Source organism: Patagioenas fasciata, chromosome 17, assembly GCF_037038585.1.
Source record: "Patagioenas fasciata isolate bPatFas1 chromosome 17, bPatFas1.hap1, whole genome shotgun sequence".
NCBI lineage: Eukaryota > Metazoa > Chordata > Aves > Columbiformes > Columbidae > Patagioenas > Patagioenas fasciata.
The window spans coordinates 7,087,438-7,106,218 of NC_092536.1; the positions used below are offsets into that span (position 1 = coordinate 7,087,438).

Below are 18,781 nucleotides of genomic sequence, written 5' to 3' on the forward strand. Positions count from 1 at the left end.
GAAGAGAAGGTAATAAAATTAAGTAGGACTTGTCAATATGTAAGATTAAGACAAATTAAGTAATTCAAGTATTTCCTCCCCTCTTTTGTATCATGTTTGACAGGAAAAATCAAACTCATCCATTTTGCTGCCTTCATCACTTTGCCCCTGCAGGCTACAAACGCATTCCCAGTAAGAATTCTTCAAATAAAAAGCAAATCCTTTAAATGAAAATTTAAATTTATTTTGCATTTTTAAATGTAATTTCTACCAATTGAGACACACTGTTTGACATCAGATCAGGGAATTTACAAGTGACTCACGGATAAAGATTTGGTTTTTACATTCAAATGTGAAGTACTTCAGAATAGCTTTGTCTTGTTATTTCCAAACTAGAAACACTAAAGAGCATTTTATTTTGCCTTTCAACCACGTTTGTTAATTAACAGACTTCTGATATCTGCTGTACTTGAAGGGGAACACGCACAACACCAAAGGAATTACTTTGTTTCGAGTACCTTAATTACAGTTCCAGATTTAAGACTAGTTCATTGTAGCATCAAAAGGCAGTGTTAAGTAGAAATACAAGATTTTAAAACTATATTTTCTTTCCTCAGGTAGACTGCAGAGTCTGACCTACCGACAGAGCCTCCTTATGAAGATAGAGAGGTCTTGCTATCCAATACTAACATCGTACAGTCTTAAAGTTTAGCAACTTCTGTCCAGTTCACAGAATTATTTTGGAAACAGTATTACACAACTCCATTGCTATCTTAACACTATCCTCATGTTAGTGGTTAACCATGAAATTCAATTAATCTATCAAAGTTAAAAATTGTGTGGATTTTATTGCTTATTGTAGCTTATTTTCCAATTCTCTAGCACTAACTTAAAACCAGATGAAGAAAAAACATTTGCAGGGAAGAGACCTGATCAATTTGGCCACTCTGGCAAGGAGAGTGCTCCTCAAGTGGGTACAACATCACTAACTGTTCCAAAGCGAATATCAGACCGTCAGTCTCCAAGGAGAGCAGCCCTCCATGCATCTGACAAATTCAACCCCCCTCCAATTGGGAAAAACAATGAAAGCTCCTAAGTACTGAAAATAAAACAACTTATAAATGTTGAGTACAACTTTCATGATATTCTGACACAGGGAATCTCATAGTAAGGTACTCAAACAGTTAAGATTCCTTTGCATACACCTTAGTATAAGAGGCCGCTACTGCCTTCCGTCAGTATGGAAGATCTGGGACCACAGCAGCAACTTTGTGCTGGAGTCAAATGGTCGTAATATTCACAAACTAGGTGGGGGGCATGGATTTTGTTTCTAAGAGGAAAATACATCTTAAGTCTCACATGATACCTTTTCTCCCCCACCTTTATTGCCACTGTCTGATGAAACAGCATTAACAGCGTGCCAGAAATGCTCTATCGCCTGATTCCAGAAGTCTGCTGCATTTCGAGAATCACAGGCACATTCTCTGCTTAGGAACACACAGCAGAAAAGATGTGAAACGTCTGTTGTATTACAGTTTGAGAAACCATATAAGAAACATGTATGTAATCACAATCTTCCCTGATGGTGAAGTCTGTTAACCTAGTTAATCCACAGGTATGATGATATGTATCTCAACACCCAATGAAACAAGTGTATTCATAAGCTTTTAAAGTACATAGAAAACTCAGTTCTGTCCTCTGATGCTGTTTTCAAGTTTGCTTTATTCACTCTTTTGGATGACTATAAATAAGTGTTTCCACTATGGAAAAGAAAGTTAGCACAGTACATTTTCATGACTGGGGAATGGATTTTCTGAAGACATCTTCAAAAGGGTGGAAGTTTAGAAAAAACAACCTGAACGTTGAATTCAGTTTCTTATAAAGTCCCTTGTAAAAATTAAAAAAAAAGAAAAAAAAGAAAAAGAAAGAGAAAAGTAAAGGAAAAACTGCAAGGCCCAGGATGATTTATTGCTTTTCTTCATTTTTTTCCTTGGTCTCTTTCTTCTCAGATTCTTTGCTCTCTTCCTTTACAGAAAGCTCTTCTAGTTTTTCAGCAACTTTATCAGCACTATCATTTTTGTCTGTGCCTGCTAAGAGATTGATTAGGAAAAAAGTTACATACAGGCAGTAATGGCTTTTCCTGTTACAGGGGAAAGAGAAGTGGAGAAGGGGGGTAGGGAAATACAGCTGGTATTTAGAATAAGAACAAAAGTAAAATTCTCCACTCAACACTGGAGTGATTCATTCAATTTATTTTCCTTTGATAATGACCTCAGATGTCAAAATTCAAGAAATACCATTTGCATATTTTAATCACTGAATGAGGGCCTAATTGTAATCACTGAGAAACATGTAACATTTGGTCAGCTTTGCTGCTATCAGTCATAGACCCTGTACCTTGTCCAGCCAAGTGTCTCAAGTCCCCAGCTTCTTACCTATCTTAATCAAAAGTCACATTTCCCCAGTTTGAAACTGGAGAATAGGAAGTTCTTAAGACTTAAAAATTCTGATCTAAATAATCTTGAAGAGCACTGACTACAGACCACCGGTAATCCGTCCTTTAGAAAGATGAAGTGTTTATTTTACACGGTGAGAAAACTTGTCACATAAGCAATTCTATGAGGCTGTGTATTAATCTATTAATTAAAGAGAGACCTGTGAAGAAATGCTCTAACTTCACACACATTAACAACTATAAAAACTAAGTACTCTATTTGCACGACTATATAATTGTGGAATTTACAAAGAAACTAGAAGAGGAAGTATCACTGTGGTTGCAGTGTTCACAGTTCATTCGTGTACTGTAAATCAGAAATGCTTCCTTAGTAGTCTTTTCAAAAAAGCAGTGTCCCAACAGCAATAGTAACAACCTTCTACAAGAAAGAAGGCAGTTGTCACTCCTGTGAACTATTACTCTCGCAGACAGAAAAAGCACCGGAACTGAAGACTGCAGTTCAGGACAGAGTGAGTCTGCTAAAACACAGCAATACTCCAGGAGGCTATAACCAGTCCAACAGCTAGAAGAAGTGGCACAGTACTGCAGAGTTTTAACCTTACCTTTCTTTGCTCTCTTGTCTACTTCATTCCTGCATTCTTCAAATTTTGCCTTGAATTTCTGTGCATCTGTTTCAATAAAGACAGAATTTTTATTAGTTTCACTTCCTTGCAACATTCAATGCTTCCAATTTTGAGGAAAGATACCTGAGAAGTTTTGTGTAAACAAAACTTGTAGGCACTTAGGAATTAATCTAGCTAAAAATCATACAAGATACTATGCAAAATTCTTGAACCACAGCTTTGTGCAGAAGCAGTTTTTCTTTAGTAAGTCTACTAAAGCAGCTTATTTTGCAAAATACTTAAAACATAAGGGCAGAGGAGCTGTTTTGCAGTTATTGCAACTCCCAGCTGTCCCTAGCCTACAGGAATAAGAGTACAATATCAGAGACTACTAATTTGACTATCTGTGCAAAAGACTGAAGACGAGCTTTGAAGTACTATCCTTGTCAGCTGTATTATACCCTAAAAGACCTCCACATCCTTACCATAAATTGAGGTTCTTAGCACCAAGAATAGAAGATAAAGTCCATTTCATCAGTACAGCTTTCTGGTTCAATACCCAAAGACCTGGACTCCAACCATTCCTGACTACAACAGCTAAGGAAGCAAAACATTCATGTTTTGGTCCAACAGTCATTCCAAGCTGTTGATCAAGTTACAATAATGTTTCTACACAAGGAATACAAGCAGCAGCACACAAAAGCAGATCAGGCCAGGTACTTTCTAACACCAGAACTATACATAAAGTAATTTTGTGTGCCAACTTGGTCTGACTGACCACACGAGGTCACTGTTGCCCCACAGGAATTCAGAAGCCACTATGAAACTAGTCCAGGTAGTGTTTGTATTGATTCCTTCCCAAGCCTCTCAAAAAGGAAAGATACTTGAAGGACATACTTAGGTCTGTTCCTCTGTCATCTGCTTAGTCAGTATTGCCAAGGGTAAAGAGGTAAAGAGGACTACCCCCTCAAGAGAAAACACTCAATAAGCTGAACAACCTCTACCTGGAAGAGGGAAAGACATTTCAATGATGAGCAAATAGTTAGCAAAACCCTTTAATTTCATATTTAAGAAAGAAGCGAGCACTAAGCAGGTGGATCAGAAAGATTCACTTAACACTGTGATGTTGGGAGGCTTGAGGAAAAGGAATCAAGCAAAACACACCAAGTTTTTCACAGATGTGGGTAAATCAATCTAGTTTGAAAATATACAGCCACTTTATATATACAACCCCCCACTACTTTGATTTAATCCCAAGGAGCTAGGAAAGCTACACTGATGATCAGTCCCACTAGCTGATCCATATGTAATTACAGACCTACTTTCTGCTTTTGTAGTCAATGTAGTCACTCCAGAAAAACCTGCCAACTAGTTGGATAGTTGGGCCTGACAAGCACTTTTCACGGAGAAGGTATGTTCTGCTAATGCAGATGGACCAGAAATCTCAGGTCAATGTTTTCTTGCTTCTAATGCAAAAATGTCATCTTAACTACAACTGAGCATCTGAGATCAATGAAAGCTGCATATATTAATCTCCACCCTATAGTATTATTGCTTTTATTCTAATTGGCATTACCCTTGCATGAAATGGCTCAAGTTAAGTGCCTAGGGCAGAAAGCTCTATAAATATTACTGGAGACCAAATTATTACACTGTCAACACATATGGTAAAGTGATTAACTGACTTCTCTCAGTTAAAGCAGTCATTAGCTAACACCACCATGTAGTGTAGTGGTAAGATACAGTATATCTGCAGCAGTGGTTTACAGTAGTGTTCAGACATACAGCATAACATAACAGTATATGATCAACAGAAACTCACTGCCAGTCTACTCACTTTCTGCATTTAAAAATCGGATTGCCAGAAGTTCAGGCTTGGGGCTTTCATCTGCAAAGTCAGCATGTGTGTTCCAAACCCATGCCCGGTCGCTCCCAGCATTAGGCCTCAGCTCCATTAAAGGTGTGACTGAAAAGAAAGCATTGTAAATGTACACAGTACAATTGTAAATGTTCTCCATACCAGCCTCCATAAATCTTATTAACAACTGACTGTGACGCTCACATAAAGCACTTTACACAGAATTACTTTTGGAGAAGACAATGGTGCCCATATATATTTTTCCTATGTCCTCAAATAAAATTACGCAAGATCGTTACTGTATAAAAGAATATTAGATTCTCTACTGTGAAGACAGAGTTTGATTCAATTCTTGTTTAAAGCAGATGACTGTGATACTAAGAGATGTCACCATTAAGCACAACTCTGAACAACAGTCAAATAGTTTAGAAAGAAAAGACACCCAGACAAACAGCTTTGATTTTTCTTTTGCACACTGAAAATACTACGCACTACAAAAAAAAAAAACTTAAAAAAACATTATTCCTACAATTACTCATCAAATCAGGTTCATTCCCCTCCCATCAGTTTAAAGCTCTATTACAAGGTATTGGACAATTCTGCAGTGCTGCAAGATGTGCACAGCATATTTTCAATCCGTTTGTTCCTTCCCAGTAAATGGAGGCCTTTCCCTCCAAGACACTGTAATTACTTCACCTGACTGATGGGAGAAGTTGGAATGTTATTTCTCACACTACTCTAAGACCTTCTACATTGCACACATGCAAAGTTCAAGCCAGGTTTTTTTTTTTTCCTCCCAAACCTCTGAGTCCTTTATTTAGTTCAGAACAAATCTGAAGAGCCTATTCACTTGCATTTTTAAAATATAGATATCATATTACATTTTGTTTCATTTAATGTTTCAAAAAATGAAGAGAGTCCTTTTGTCTGCCTGTGAGTCAGCACAAATTCAATAAAGAAATCTACGCTGAAAACAGTTTCTCTAGGAAAAAAAGCCTTCAACATGAGCACAATAAGTTTATCAATTCTGTTTTGCATATGTGCAACAGTTTTTTTCCTAAACAAAAGGTTTATTCTTATTAGTTGGTGACTACACTGCTTTTGTATTTGCCATTTCATTTACTAAACAGGACCAACCTGTGCCCTCTGAGTAGTCTGACTTTCTGAAGAGATTTACCCTAAGAAAAGCATTATCGCTCCTGGCTTCAGATTTGTATTAAGCTACTTCAAACAAGTTATTTCAAGTTATTAAAACGTAGATAAACTCCATAGAATACTATATACTCTTTATATAAAAACCTGAGTATTGGCAAAGCAAGCAACAAATTATTATCAGATTAGTCTACTTGTTACTAGTTATATTGACTTTCAACTCTGTCTTGCCCTTTCACAGTGATTTTTATTCAAAGAGGATCAAAGGAACAAACCTCTCCTGCTTCATCAGCTCTCAATGCACATTCTTTTTGAATGACTTTGCTGAATATACCACGTTCATTTCAGTTTATATCACAAGCAGAGAAAGGCAGCCGCAGATTAGTTAAGTACCTCTGCATCCATTTTCTGTTGGTTATGCAATTGGTTCTACTAATTCAGACATTTAGCTCAAAGTAGTAAATTACAATTTAAATTGCTTATTTATCATTCTTTTATGAAAACAAGCCAGCATACATTAATTTCGTATGCTAAACAGTATTAAGGCCTACATTTTCTACACTCTATTAATCGCCCCCACATGCACACTGGCAGCAATCACAATGTCTGTCTATCCCAGCTAAATTTTAAGGTATCTTTAGAACACTATCAGAGTCTAAAGAAAAAAAATAACTTTAAGATTCAGCCTCGCAGGCAATATCCAAAAACAACTGCAGATTCTTTCCATTAATAAAATAAGCACTCACGTTTTTGATGCTTGTAGCCTTGTGGGCAGAGGAACAACTATATTTGCAGTCTACCATGAATTTGATGCCTGTTTAAAGACATACAGCAATTCTCCAGCTGCTACTAAAATACCACTGAGCTCTTGATCTACAATGTACAATTCTACAAGCTTATTTCTTAAAAACAAAAATAAGAAGTATAGCAACGTATAACATACTATAATGGTTTGCACAGATTTTTAGGGTTTTATCCCTCCTCATGAGGAGGCGAATTGTTCCCTTCTCCTTGTGTTTCAGGAGTTTCACATCACCAGTTCCTCGTTCTTTCCATTCTGGAAGTTCATTCTCAGATGCAAACCGGAATAGCTTTGCTCGCCTTAAAGAAGAGAGAATTTAAGAAGTTAACCTGCATGTAGAAACATTTGTGAGAACAGCATACTCAATTCAACAGTGCAGTTGTTTATTTTAAAAGCCACATAAAGAAGTAAACAATTCCTTTTGTAAGGTTCCCTGTTCTGTTTCAGCATACAAATTTAGAAACTGATGTGATAAATTCGAATTTAGTAGCAATTAGGAATTATGTAATAGCTATACTAAAAATTCAACAGGTCCTGTACATACTTTTAGGGGATAATAAACATATTTGGTCTAGACAACCTTTTAATAAAGGTAGCTAATTAACAGGTTTTGCCATAGCTAGAGTTCTTATACATATTACGAATGCAACAGCTACATCTAATCTGCAGTATTTATTAATTCACGAAACAGAGCAGCTAGAGGCTAAGTAAATACTCTTGTGCAATCCCAAGCCCAGTGTTTGACCAACTATTAACAAAGTGCTTCATCCTCTAAAGCCACTCATTTCCTTTTCACTCTAAAAATGTAGCTGTGGCTATTCCTAAATCGGGAACAAAGAAAGCTTAGTGCTGCACTGCAGTGCAACATACCTGCTTCAGAACATCACTGTTTAATCTTCCAAGGTGCCAGTGTGCCAAAAGAGAAACAGGAGTAGTTTGGGACATTAGTCAAAACTGACCCAAGAGACAGTCTGAGTTCTGCTACTGAGGAGTTTAAGACATTGCTATAAGAAAGGAAGTATCAGCTCACACTACAGGATTGATGTAAAAACATTCTCTTCTATAAAAGAGCAATGCATAGGGACATGTAATAAGCCAGGTTCTTCAAGAGAGTGTGTCAGATGTTAGAGCAAGCTCCTCTAACAGATGCTCTGATGCAGACCAACTACATTGTCCAAAGCAAGTCCTTCCTTCTAAGTTAGCTGGCATTCAGTAGGTGATTCCTCCAAGTTTAGCTATCAGAGCAACTGACATTCAAAAAAAGGATTCCTTTCCTCCTTCATCCTTCTACAGGCAGAGCACTTGAACTTCCACTACTATCCCCTTCCCGCCCACATCGCCTTTTTAAATAAAATAATTTCTTCTTTCCATCTGATACCGCCCATCACATGTGCCTCATGGTCAGAGATATCACCTCTCTACTTGTCAGAAACTGTCACTTCAGTTTTTATCAGAATGTGTAGAAGAACTGAAGTATCTCTTCCAGATGAATAATACCCTTCTACAATTAACTACACCTAGTATTTCTAAAATCTATTTAGAGCAAACACATTGCAGATCAAATTCAAAACACTTCTGAAGCCTTTAGCCTACATGTTTCTTCAGGCAGATCATACATCTTAGGCAAGCTATCCCAACTGTACAGTACGCTCTACCTAAAGATAAAACTATGCTTAAGACAACAGAAAAGTACTGCCAGAAATGCCCCAGTATTGTACTGCGTCTGTAGCTTTTATCAGTTCAGTATATTGTATAGTTTCAAACTTCTAATCATAATCCAATTTAATGTTTTCTTTTAGGCTAAACAATACTAGAGCCACATCCATAATATCAGCTGCCTTCTATTGTTCCAGATTTCAGAGTTTCTTGGGGCATTATTATCATCAATCATCCTCCCACAGTCACCACAGTAAATACCAACCAATGCAGATGACCACTTCATACCGAGAGATTCCTAACAAGTTACCTAGCTTTTTATGAACACATTCAAGATTAACCCTAATAAACAGTTAGATAATATACAGAAATATTGTACTTACATCTTAAAGAGTTCTTCCTCATCCTCTTCCAGAGTTTTTATTTCTTGCTCAGGAAGTGAAACTATGGGCTCAAACTGAGGATCGTGGTTAGAATCATCTGCATTTTCAGTAGAAGTATCAAGCTCCTCATGTGTTTCCTGGAGAGAAAAAAGAAAAGAAAAGGAAAAAATAAATCCACATAACATGCTATGCTATATACTTACCTGAAGTACTCATACCTATGTTTAAAATGAAAAGTTATGGCTGTTCAGCAATTAGATTTTAGTAACTGAAATATCCTTTAAGAAAAATCATAGCTGAAAAGAAACGCCTTTCAAGTCAACACACAGCTATACTGAGAAAAAAATTGTGGTCTTGCAGTGCTAGATATTTTAGTCTTGCCACTCTTAATGAATGTGCAGAAGCTTAGCCTTAGAGCAATAGCTCTTGGTTATGGAAAGATAATTTCTTTAACTATTTTTTCTATACAATGCGGTTTACGCTACTAAAGGACTGTCTCTTAGTGGCTAGTGACCTGTCATTAACAGGAAAAAAGAAAATAACCACTCCACCAAAGCAAACACCTATCCCAGCTTAAAGGACACACTTAAGAACTGTTTTAGGCTGTGACTAGCAAATAAATGATAAACATCTATAATACTTCATATATACGCACTGATAAAAAGCATTCTCTAGAGAAGCCTAGAAGGAAGATTTGTCTGCAAGTTTGAGACCACAAACAGCCACCTCAAGCCAAGAGAATTGATTTGGGTTTTTTTGTTGTTGGAATAGCAGAGAAAGCCTATGCATGTAAAAAAATTAATTTTTTTTCACTTTACAGATGAAAGAGTCCACTCTTACAGGCTCTATTTAGAATATATTTTACAGAGCAGATACGCACCACACATGCATAAAGCAAATGAAATGATGCAGTCTATTTTTTACTGAATAGTTTAAAAAAACCCCACAAAAATACAAGAATAAAGGGCTGAGGGGGAATCAGGTAAGAAAAACTGCAAAATAAATTCTGGTTATGTTAACAACATCACACCAGTTATCATTAGCTTTATGTCCCTAGTGTTCCAGTATGAAAGAAAAAAGGTGAGAAAGATATTAAGACACATCTGTTTTCCAGAAACAGGAAAAGAAACACTGGCCAAACTTTCATACGTTGTCTCCTCCAGTAGTAAGTAGCACATCCCATATCGTAATTCATCGTCCGTTTTGTGCCTGACCAGTTAATTACAGAAACCATAAAAAACACATAATTCACAACAGCCTCACGTAAGAAAAAGCAGATCCCGCTATCACGATAAGATCCCGCCCTGCTGCGATATAAAGCACGTGGGGCTGCTCCTCTGGCCGGGCCGCGGGGCTGGGGGAGGGGAGGGAAAGGAGGAGAAGAAAGGAGGGAAACGGGCACAGGGTTCACTCCAAGGCGCCCGAGCCGCAGACGAAGCCGCAGCGCCCACGGGAGGCTCAGGGGTCCGTACTCTGGGAAATGGCCGGCGCAGGCCGGGCGGAGCGGGGCCGCTTCGGCCTCCCATGCTGGGCGCCGCCAAGGGACAGGCCCCGGGGACACACGCGCCCGGGCCGCCGGAAACGGTCGCCCGGAACGAGGGGCCTCGCGCCCCCTGACAAGGCCCTCGGCTCGTCCTTCCCGGCCCCGGGCCTTGCTTGACCTCATGTCCCCCCGCCCGCCTAAACCCCTCAGCTACCGTGAGCCGCCCCCCACCCCGAGAGGCTCGCTGCCCCCCCGGCCCTCTGCAGCCGGCCGGGCCCCACCTGTTCCCGTTACTCTCCCGCCCCGATCCCTCTCCCCGGCCTGCGTTACCTCCTCTACTTCCCCCCGCTCGCCTCCCCCCTCAGCACCAGCTCTTCCCGCTGTGCACCCGGCCCCCCGGCTCGCAGCGCGCCCGCCGCCCTCACCTTGGTGTCCGCCATGGGGCCGGGCTCGCTGCGCTCCGCTCGCTGCCCGCCCGCCGCGCTTCCTGCCGCGCGCGCCCGCCCCTCCCGCCTTTACCTCATTCCCGCAGCCCGCGCCGCCGCCGCCGCAAGGCCCGATGGGAAACACCCACTTTCCCTCAGCCCCGCGCTCCCGCTCCGCCCCGGCGCGTCGCGGCTGCTAAGGCTGGGGTCGGGCCCGGAGCGAGCACCCGCCACCCCCGGCCGCACCGGCCTGCGGCCCCGGTCCCCATCCCGGCCGCGTCCTGCCCCCGGCGAGGCTTTTTCTGATGTCCCGTTCCTGATGCCCTTCCCATCAGCCCTCGCGGCCATGGCGGCGGCCACCGCGCGTCCCGACCCAAGATGGCGCCCGCGTGCGTGACGGAGGGCGGTAATATTTTTGTCGCTGTTATTATTACTTTTAAGCGTCGCAGCTGACCCCGTACGCGAAGAACGGGAGCACTGAGGTGCAGACATTTAAAAAAAAACCAAAACAACAAACGTTTCTTACCCCCCCCAGTTCTATTGCAACGGTGACGCCACAGCCCCGCCCCCAGGAGCACGGCACGAGGCAGCGCGGGGCGGAGGGGACGCGGGGACACGCGGGCCTGGCTGAGACTCGGGGGCCGGGCGACGGGGACACGGGGGCCGGGCTGACCCAGGGACCGGGCGGGGGGACACGGGGACGCGCAGGCCGGGCTGACCCGGGGCCCGGGCGAAGCGGACGCTGGCGCCGCTGAGCGCGGCCGTGCCCGCGGGGCTGGCGGGCGCATGGCGGAGCCGAGCGGTCCAGGCGAGCCCGAGCCCGGCGCGCCTGCTGTGCCGGAGGCTGGAGATGGGGCCGGAGCGGAGGGCAAGGCCGGGGGTGACCCCGCGGAGGACCCCGACGTGTACAGATACATCAAGGGGGACTTGTTCACCTCCGAGATCTATAAAGTAGAAATACAAAACCTTCCCAAGTACATCGGATTTAACGATGTGAAAAAGTTCCTTGCCAAATACGGGCTCAACCCCCATAAGATCAAACTTTTCGGGAAGCAGACGTTCGCGTTCGTGACGTTCAAGAGTGAGGAGGAGAGGGACAAGGCCATGCGAGTCCTGCATGGGGTTCTGTGGAAGAGCCGGCACCTCAGCGTCAGGCTTGCCAAGCCCAAAGCTGACCCCATCGCAAAGAAAAGGAAGAAAGACGAGGAGACGGAGCAGGGAGAGGTGAAGCGACCGGCTCCTCACACGGCCAGCGGAGAGGAGCCCCTGAGCAAGCAGATAGCGGACGTGGTGACCCCGCTCTGGAACCTGCCCTATGAGGAGCAGCTGGCCCAGAAGAAGCAGGAATGTGAGCAAGTGCTGCAGAAGCTGACAAAGTAATTCCTGTTTGTAAAGCTACTGTAATGTTTATAGGACTTGACCTTATGATAGGTTATAGCTAAATCTGCACAAATTGGTGTCTCTAAAGTAAATTAGAACTGAGTCAAAACCCAGATCCCCTGGCAAAGTAAAGAAAACATAATCTGGGATGCTGGGACCTAAAAACTGTTCTGCTGACAAAACTTGCTATTGCTATTCTTGGTCAGCCTTGAAAGGTTGCTAGATGAAGGGGTATTGGTTTAAGGTCTGTTGTTCCATAGGCCTAAGCAGAAGGATGTTTGTGTCCTTATAAAAAGTGGCAACGTCAAATGGTGTAAGAGGTAATCAGTCTATAGAGATGGTAAATTGCTATTAGGATTTTCTCTTTAAAAATCCTCTCAATTTTTTATATCTGGTCTTTGTAGAACAAAATATCACTGCTCTCTCTTGCCTTACTTATGTAGATAAAATTGGTGTTCCTTTCATGCACAGGTACATTGGTAAATCTAATACAGACCTCTATAGCTACAGTTAACTCTTATTTTTCAGATAACAGCTCTTACAAAGTTGGAGGGGGGGTTGCCTGTTAAAAATCCCTCTGGAAGAAATAATCTTGATCTGATCTGATACTTCGTTATGCCCTGTACAAAAAAACCAAAATGTCTTGTGTAACTGTTAACCTCAGTTTTTCTGAATGCCTACTTTACAATTTTTATTTCTGCTTTGGGCAGGGAAATAGGAAATAACAACAGACCTTTATTACCTTGGTTGTTCCTGCAGAAGCAGAAGTATAATAAATTGTGTTGCCCAGTAGAGGGAGTGAAAGCGTCACCATTACAGGTAAAGTAACCCCAGGTAAAGTGTGGAATGGAGTTAATGAGCTCAGGGTTCAATTAGTTGGTCTTAAGAGGCAGTGGGCAAACTGAGTATTTGACTTATTGTTGTAATGAATGATGAATTTCAGACGTTGTCTTTCATTTAAATACTGTGTGTAAGTATTTACAGAAAGCAGAAGAACAGTTACAACTAACTGGATGTTGTAGCTTTGAATTAATATGCTGTCCGTACAAGCTTGTCTTGCAGGCTAATACAGACATTCTTCAACAGAGAGAATATTTTGCTCTTTAAATAAAAACACTTACTAGTACTTTTAATTGTTAGTTCTCATACGTCAAAATCTGTCAATATCTTCCATATGAACTGAATGTCCTGTGTACCTTTGCAAATACGTTTAACCATATGAGGGTTGTTTCAGGAGAAACTTGGCATGTACAAAAAAGTGCTGTGTAAATATCTTACATAACTTTATTTTAAATCTAGACTGAATATCGCAACAAATGTGAGTTCTTGATTGGGATTGGTGTAAATCAAGAAGACAAAACTGTGGGTTGTCGTCTTGGCAAATATAAGGGTGGTACATGTGCTGTAGTGGAGCCATTTGATACTATTCACATTCCTGCTATTGCCAAAAAGGTAGTAAAAGCTTTCCAAGACTACATAAGGTGAGCATAAGTAAAATGAGTTCTCTATAAAGGTTTTGATATCTTACTCAAAAATATTTATAGAATTAAATATTATTGAAAGCTTAGTGTTTGTTCTGAGCTTTAAGATCTAAGATATTGCAGTCTCAATTTCCAGCAATTCTTCGATGTTTACATCTTGTGCCTGGATCACTGGGTATTTTGCTCTTGCTCAGCTGTTGTGAGATGAACACGGCTTCATTGCGAGCAATGAGATGTATAAGTCTACAATTAGAAGTGTCTGTTATTGTAGAGCTGCTTCTGCAAATTGCAAAGAAATACTCAGAAAAAAGCTTTTAAAAAGAGGAATTTGAATAACAAAGGTCAATTGCTTCCTTGGATGAAGACAAGAATCGTTCTACAACAAGGAATAAAACAAAAGTAGTAAATTCGAGCAACAATACTTTTTAGAAAAAAAGAGTGGTTTCTTAAAAAAATGGAAACCTCAGAAGAATAATGAAGATGGAAAGTTTGAACTTGGTATGGAGCACAGGATCCAATTAAGTCATTGTAGAAAGTGTGTGGGGAAGCTGCCTATATCCTGTTGATAATTTTGGATGGGTTAAAATGGGTAAGAGGATGGTGAGAAGTAGGGACAGATTATTTTGCACTAGGAGATGCGATCTGTGCATCAGTCTCTTTTTTCTTAATTCAGATGTGCAAGTCATTATTTTCTTGACAGATCAATATCGCCTCTGTACTTAACATTTTTCATCACTTTGCACAATGAACTTCTTTTGTTTCAATAAACTATTGAATGTTATGTAATAAAAATCGTTCTGTGTTAAATAACTGAGCTTCTGGAAATTGCAGGTCAACTCCTTACTCAGTTTACAGCCCAGAAACCTACGAAGGTCACTGGAAGCAGCTCACAGTCCGGACCAGCAGGAAGGGCCACGTTATGGCAATTGTTTATTTTAATCCTCAGGTATTTAAGTTGATTTATAATGTGCAGCTCAGACACATACCTTTAAAATTATATACATTTGATTTTATGATCAGTGCATGCAAAAGAGAAGTAGAATAATTACTTGGTGTTTACGTGATACATGCAAATGAGCAATTAATATGCTTACAGAAGGCATACAGTAAATCATATCTTTGAGTCACTAAGATGATTATACTCCCTTTTTTCAAATGAAACCTTTAGAAATTAAGTAAAGAAGAGCTAGCTGACCTGAAAATCTCTCTAGCAAAATACTTCACAGAAGGGATGGGGAAGAGCAGCGGCGTCACGTCTCTGTACTTTGTGGAGGAAGGACAAAGGTGAGGGACTTGACTTCGCTGTGGTGGTGGCACTTCCACACCGTCATTGTGTCTATCTCATAAAGGCAGAGGCAGCCTTACTCATTTGTTGAAGTTATTTACCTTTTTCACAAGAGACTCCTGAAATTTCCTGTTCTCCTGTAGTGTTCACTGGATAAAGACGGGGGATTTTCAGTGGGTGAACCCACTCACTACTAGTTGCCTGTCAGGCTGTAGAAGTGTTTACTGCAGGAGATAGATATTTAGTATTATCAAAAAGTGACTTCTGCCTCCTTTCTTCCCTATTTTATGTGATTTTTTTAGTCTCCCCGTCCTCTGCCACAGGGCACAAGGCTCACACTGTCCCCATCTAGAGACAGTGTAGGTCCCACTGCTGACAGCAATTAAAAGTGGCCAAGAAGATGGTCTCTAAAAGGATATGATAAATGTTGGCCCACTATTAAAATGATTACTGCTTAGTATGTAGTACTACAGTTTTTAAGATGACTACTGCTTTGGTAAAAATGGTAACTTTTTTTTTGGGTTTCTTTTCCTTTTTATTCCGTGTGCCCATGCCTTGCCCTCCCTGCGCCCCCCAGGAAATCCCCCAATCTAGAAGACCTGCCCTTGGAGCACGTGGCTGGTGACAAGTACATATATGAAGAACTTCTTGGCCTAAAATTTAGAATTTCTCCTCATGCATTTTTTCAGGTAAGGATGACACGAAGTTGCTAATTTAACTGGATTTGCATTAATACCCTTAAGGTTGGATAATACTGTGTAACAAGATATTATATACCTAGAGATTTAATCTTCTATGTATTTACTGTGATTTGAGTATTATCTTTGGCTGTAAAAACAGTGAACGAGTGTAAAGTTGCCAAGGGCATGTTGAAGACAACTTTATTTCTTTTTACTGGTTCAATATCATTTGCCCCTCGTTGAACAGCAGCCTTTATGTATACACAATATGGAATTTTTAGTTCAGGAATCTTTGTAGTACTAATTTTTGCTTGTTTTTCCAAAATTTATTTCTTCCCTTCCAACACTTTAAAGCCTGAGCAAGCATTTTGCATAATTATTTTATTTGTTGTCTCCTCTAGCTTCCAAACTGTAGAACAAATCATGTTTTCACTAGAACATAGATAATAAAACATTATTTGTCAGAGAGAATTGAGTGAGACTTTGTCTTAACATGTGCTGGTATAGGTCACGTATATGCGACTTTAACTTATATGTGGAGTTGACTTGTTTCTTGGAAACAATAAAACATTTTTCCCAAGACTCATTAAAACACATTTAATATTTATGGAGAAATAGACCTATTTGACACATCATTTCCCAGGTGAACACACAAGCTGCCGAAGTTCTGTACACGGCCATTGGGGAGTGGGCGCAGCTGAGCCCCGAGAGCACCGTGCTCGACATCTGCTGCGGTACAGGAACTATCGGGATTTCTTTGGCAAAGGTAACTTCTCTTCCTGGATGTAATCTACTTTTAACAGATCCAGATCCTTAGTTGTGTTTACAATGAAAGAAAATACTTGGTGTACTTGAAATTAAACACATTATATCTTATTTTTTTAAACTTAATGCTCATTAAACTGCCCACAGCTGTTTTACCAAATAATTGTGAAAGCTCACCCTTGTGTTGGGAAGCCTGAACTATTTTGAAACTAATTCAGTGCAAAGAGGCAGTAGTTCTACAGGAGAGACAAAATTTACTAGTATCTATCCACTCATATTTCTTGCCTAATTTTTAGAGCGGAGCTTGCTGCAGCATGTAAGGAAGTCTGGCCCCCCTCAAAAGGAAGTCGCCAGCCTAACTGGAGTTTGTCACGTACCGGTTGGGATAAGTGGTGTTCATCCCACAATTTGCCTCTACAAGTCCCTCTTTATTAGCACAGGTTCCTTCTCAGCCCTTTTTCGGCTGCAAGGCAAGAATCCTCTGACCAGCTACTAGTCAGTGTTCATATATAGTAATTACTGATGATGCAAATAATGGTTAAATTCACAGTTACATACCACAGACAGATCTTTTCCCCTTGATTCTATAGAAAGTAAAGAAAGTGATTGGAATTGAACTCTGCCAAGAAGCTGTGCAGGATGCCAAAGTGAACGCCCAGATTAACGGTCAGTTCAGCTAAAATGCAAAGATCTTTGTTAACAAGTAGAGTAGTTGTTTCTATTTACATTATCTAAGCAGCTTGGGATTCCATGTTGTTGGTAGTAATCTTGTCCATTTTGAACATTTACTCTCTCTTGAGAACAAACACCATGTTAATTTATTTTCCTGTTAACTAAGAGCACGCTGCTTTTTTTCTCCAAAAACTGAAACTTTTCAGCGGAAAAATGAGCTGAAGCCACAGTTTCCCCTATGGATAAAACGTTAACAGTAACTATTTTTTGTGGGGTTTTGCTTTTGTCCAGATAATGGAAGATGCTCAAGTGACTGTTGTTTAAATGATCTGAAGTACCAGTGACTGTTTAAGTTACACTGATGTTTGGGTAGACCAAACAACGTGTAGTTTCTAAGGCACTGGAACTTAATATCCACCTTGAGTGTACTGCAAGATGCTTTGACTAGATAAGTGCTCTGGTAATGTCTTTTCATTTTTTTAATAGAACTGAATAATATTGAATTTCATTGTGGGAAGGCTGAAGATATTGTTCCTTCCCTAATTAACGTATTAGCTCCTCAGAACCCGATTACTATTGTAGATCCGCCACGAGCTGGACTGCGTAAGTACCTTCTCTTAAGTCTGTTCTGCTAATTGGGGTTTGGTGGTAAAGCTTAAGAAAACACCAATGGAATAAATTAAGTGGGAGGCTTCAGGTATAGCTTGAAGCCAGCGAGTGTTGCAGCAGTTTTGTTTGTGCTGGACTATAACTGGGAATTCTGGTGCCAGTCTGTTCCACACAGAACTGGTAAACGGCTGTCTTGGTTTTGATCATCTAGATTCCAAGGTGATTCTTGCCATTAGAAGAGCTGAGCATCTGAAGAAGCTGATCTATGTATCCTGCAATCCCAGAGCTGCAATGAATAACTTTGTGGAGTGAGTATTTCTTGCATTAAACTGACTTAAGTACATGTGGTAAGAGGAAGAGAAGTGCTGCTTGGGGAGGGGGAACCATCACTGCATTTTTAAGCCGTATTCATTGATGTTTACATTGCACCAGAAACAGCTGACCACTGCTACACAGCAAGCATGGAGCTGCATTGAGCAATAAGCAAGTAGCAATAGAGATATTAGGGGTGATGAATAACTCTATCACAGAATTGAGGCTTGGGGGAGAAAAGCGTTAGAAGAGCAACAGTGATGAACAGCGTACTGAAACATTCATACAGTTCTTCCTCCCCTTTCTTTCCCATCAAGTCTTTGCCGAGCCCCTTCCAACAGAGTCAAGGGAGCCTCGTTCCGTCCCGTCAAAGCGCTGGCCGTGGATCTGTTCCCTCAGACCCGGCACTGCGAGTTACTGATCCTCTTTGAGAGGGTCGACTGTGCAAACGGGAGTTGTGCTGGAGCAACACCTGATGCTGCTCATGTCACAACAGCTGGACCGGACTGCGAGTGCTCGGATGGCACCAGCCCCCCGACCGCTCCGAGCCGGGCAGATCCTGCACCCAACGGGGGGGAATACACTTAACTCCTGAGAGACGCTTTCCAGAAACTGTTACCATTCAATAAAAAGTTGTAATTCAGTTTAATTCCAGGTGATGTCTAACCATGTAAATATTCAGTTCTTACAAAAAAAAGTGATTAAATACTTCCATAACTAATGAGCCTGTACTGTTTTGATTTCTATTTGAAAATACCTACAGTAATGAAGGAAATAAGTTTCTTTCTCTTAGTATGCTAAA

General features: G+C 40.9%; 2 protein-coding genes and 1 non-coding gene across 4 annotated transcripts; 1 reads left to right on the forward strand and 2 right to left on the reverse strand.

Annotated features, from left to right (window-relative positions):
- Nucleotides 1-201: 201 nt before the first annotated feature.
- On the reverse strand, nt 202-10,949 carry RANBP1 (RAN binding protein 1). The gene is made up of 6 exons (XM_065851346.2): nt 10,796-10,949; nt 8,888-9,024; nt 6,990-7,147; nt 4,874-5,002; nt 3,037-3,102; nt 202-2,069 (listed from the first exon to the last, which is right to left on the reverse strand). The coding sequence occupies exons 1-6, from the start codon at nt 10,808-10,810 to the stop codon at nt 1,945-1,947; spliced, it is 630 nt and encodes a 209-aa protein (XP_065707418.1). The 5' UTR covers nt 10,811-10,949; the 3' UTR covers nt 202-1,944.
- Nucleotides 2,821-2,953, reverse strand: LOC136109386 (small nucleolar RNA SNORA77). Its single transcript, XR_010652488.1, has one exon. It is a non-coding gene; the product is annotated as a small nucleolar RNA SNORA77 (small nucleolar RNA).
- Nucleotides 10,945-18,700, forward strand: TRMT2A (tRNA methyltransferase 2 homolog A). Of its 2 annotated transcripts, none has more exons than XM_065851344.2 (11): nt 10,945-12,171; nt 12,886-12,994; nt 13,475-13,656; nt 14,488-14,602; nt 14,825-14,940; nt 15,519-15,630; nt 16,265-16,387; nt 16,977-17,052; nt 17,545-17,661; nt 17,879-17,975; nt 18,297-18,700. In XM_065851344.2, the coding sequence occupies exons 1-11, from the start codon at nt 11,582-11,584 to the stop codon at nt 18,565-18,567; spliced, it is 1,908 nt and encodes a 635-aa protein (XP_065707416.1). In that variant the 5' UTR covers nt 10,945-11,581; the 3' UTR covers nt 18,568-18,700. The 2 variants fall into 2 exon arrangements, with proteins under 2 accessions (XP_065707416.1, XP_065707417.1); XM_065851345.2 differs by having other exon boundaries at nt 18,269-18,557.
- Nucleotides 18,701-18,781: the final 81 nt, after the last annotated feature.

Excerpts from the sequence above, each read along its gene's own strand:
- RANBP1 (XM_065851346.2), bottom strand. Across the intron at positions 7,148-8,887 it reads GAGGAAGAACTCTTTAAGAT|GCGAGCAAAGCTATTCCGGT; the intron begins GTAAGTACAATA and ends CTCTTCTTTAAG. Across the intron at positions 5,003-6,989 it reads AATCTGTGCAAACCATTATA|TCACACCTTTAATGGAGCTG; the intron begins GTATGTTATACG and ends CTTTCTTTTCAG.
- TRMT2A (XM_065851344.2), top strand. The coding sequence starts at position 11,582 with ATGGCGGAGCCGAGCGGTCCAGGCGAGCCCGAGCCCGGCGCGCCTGCT. Across the intron at positions 12,995-13,474 it reads TGAAAGCGTCACCATTACAG|ACTGAATATCGCAACAAATG; the intron begins GTAAAGTAACCC and ends TTTTAAATCTAG. Across the intron at positions 17,053-17,544 it reads AGTGAACGCCCAGATTAACG|AACTGAATAATATTGAATTT; the intron begins GTCAGTTCAGCT and ends TTTTTTTAATAG.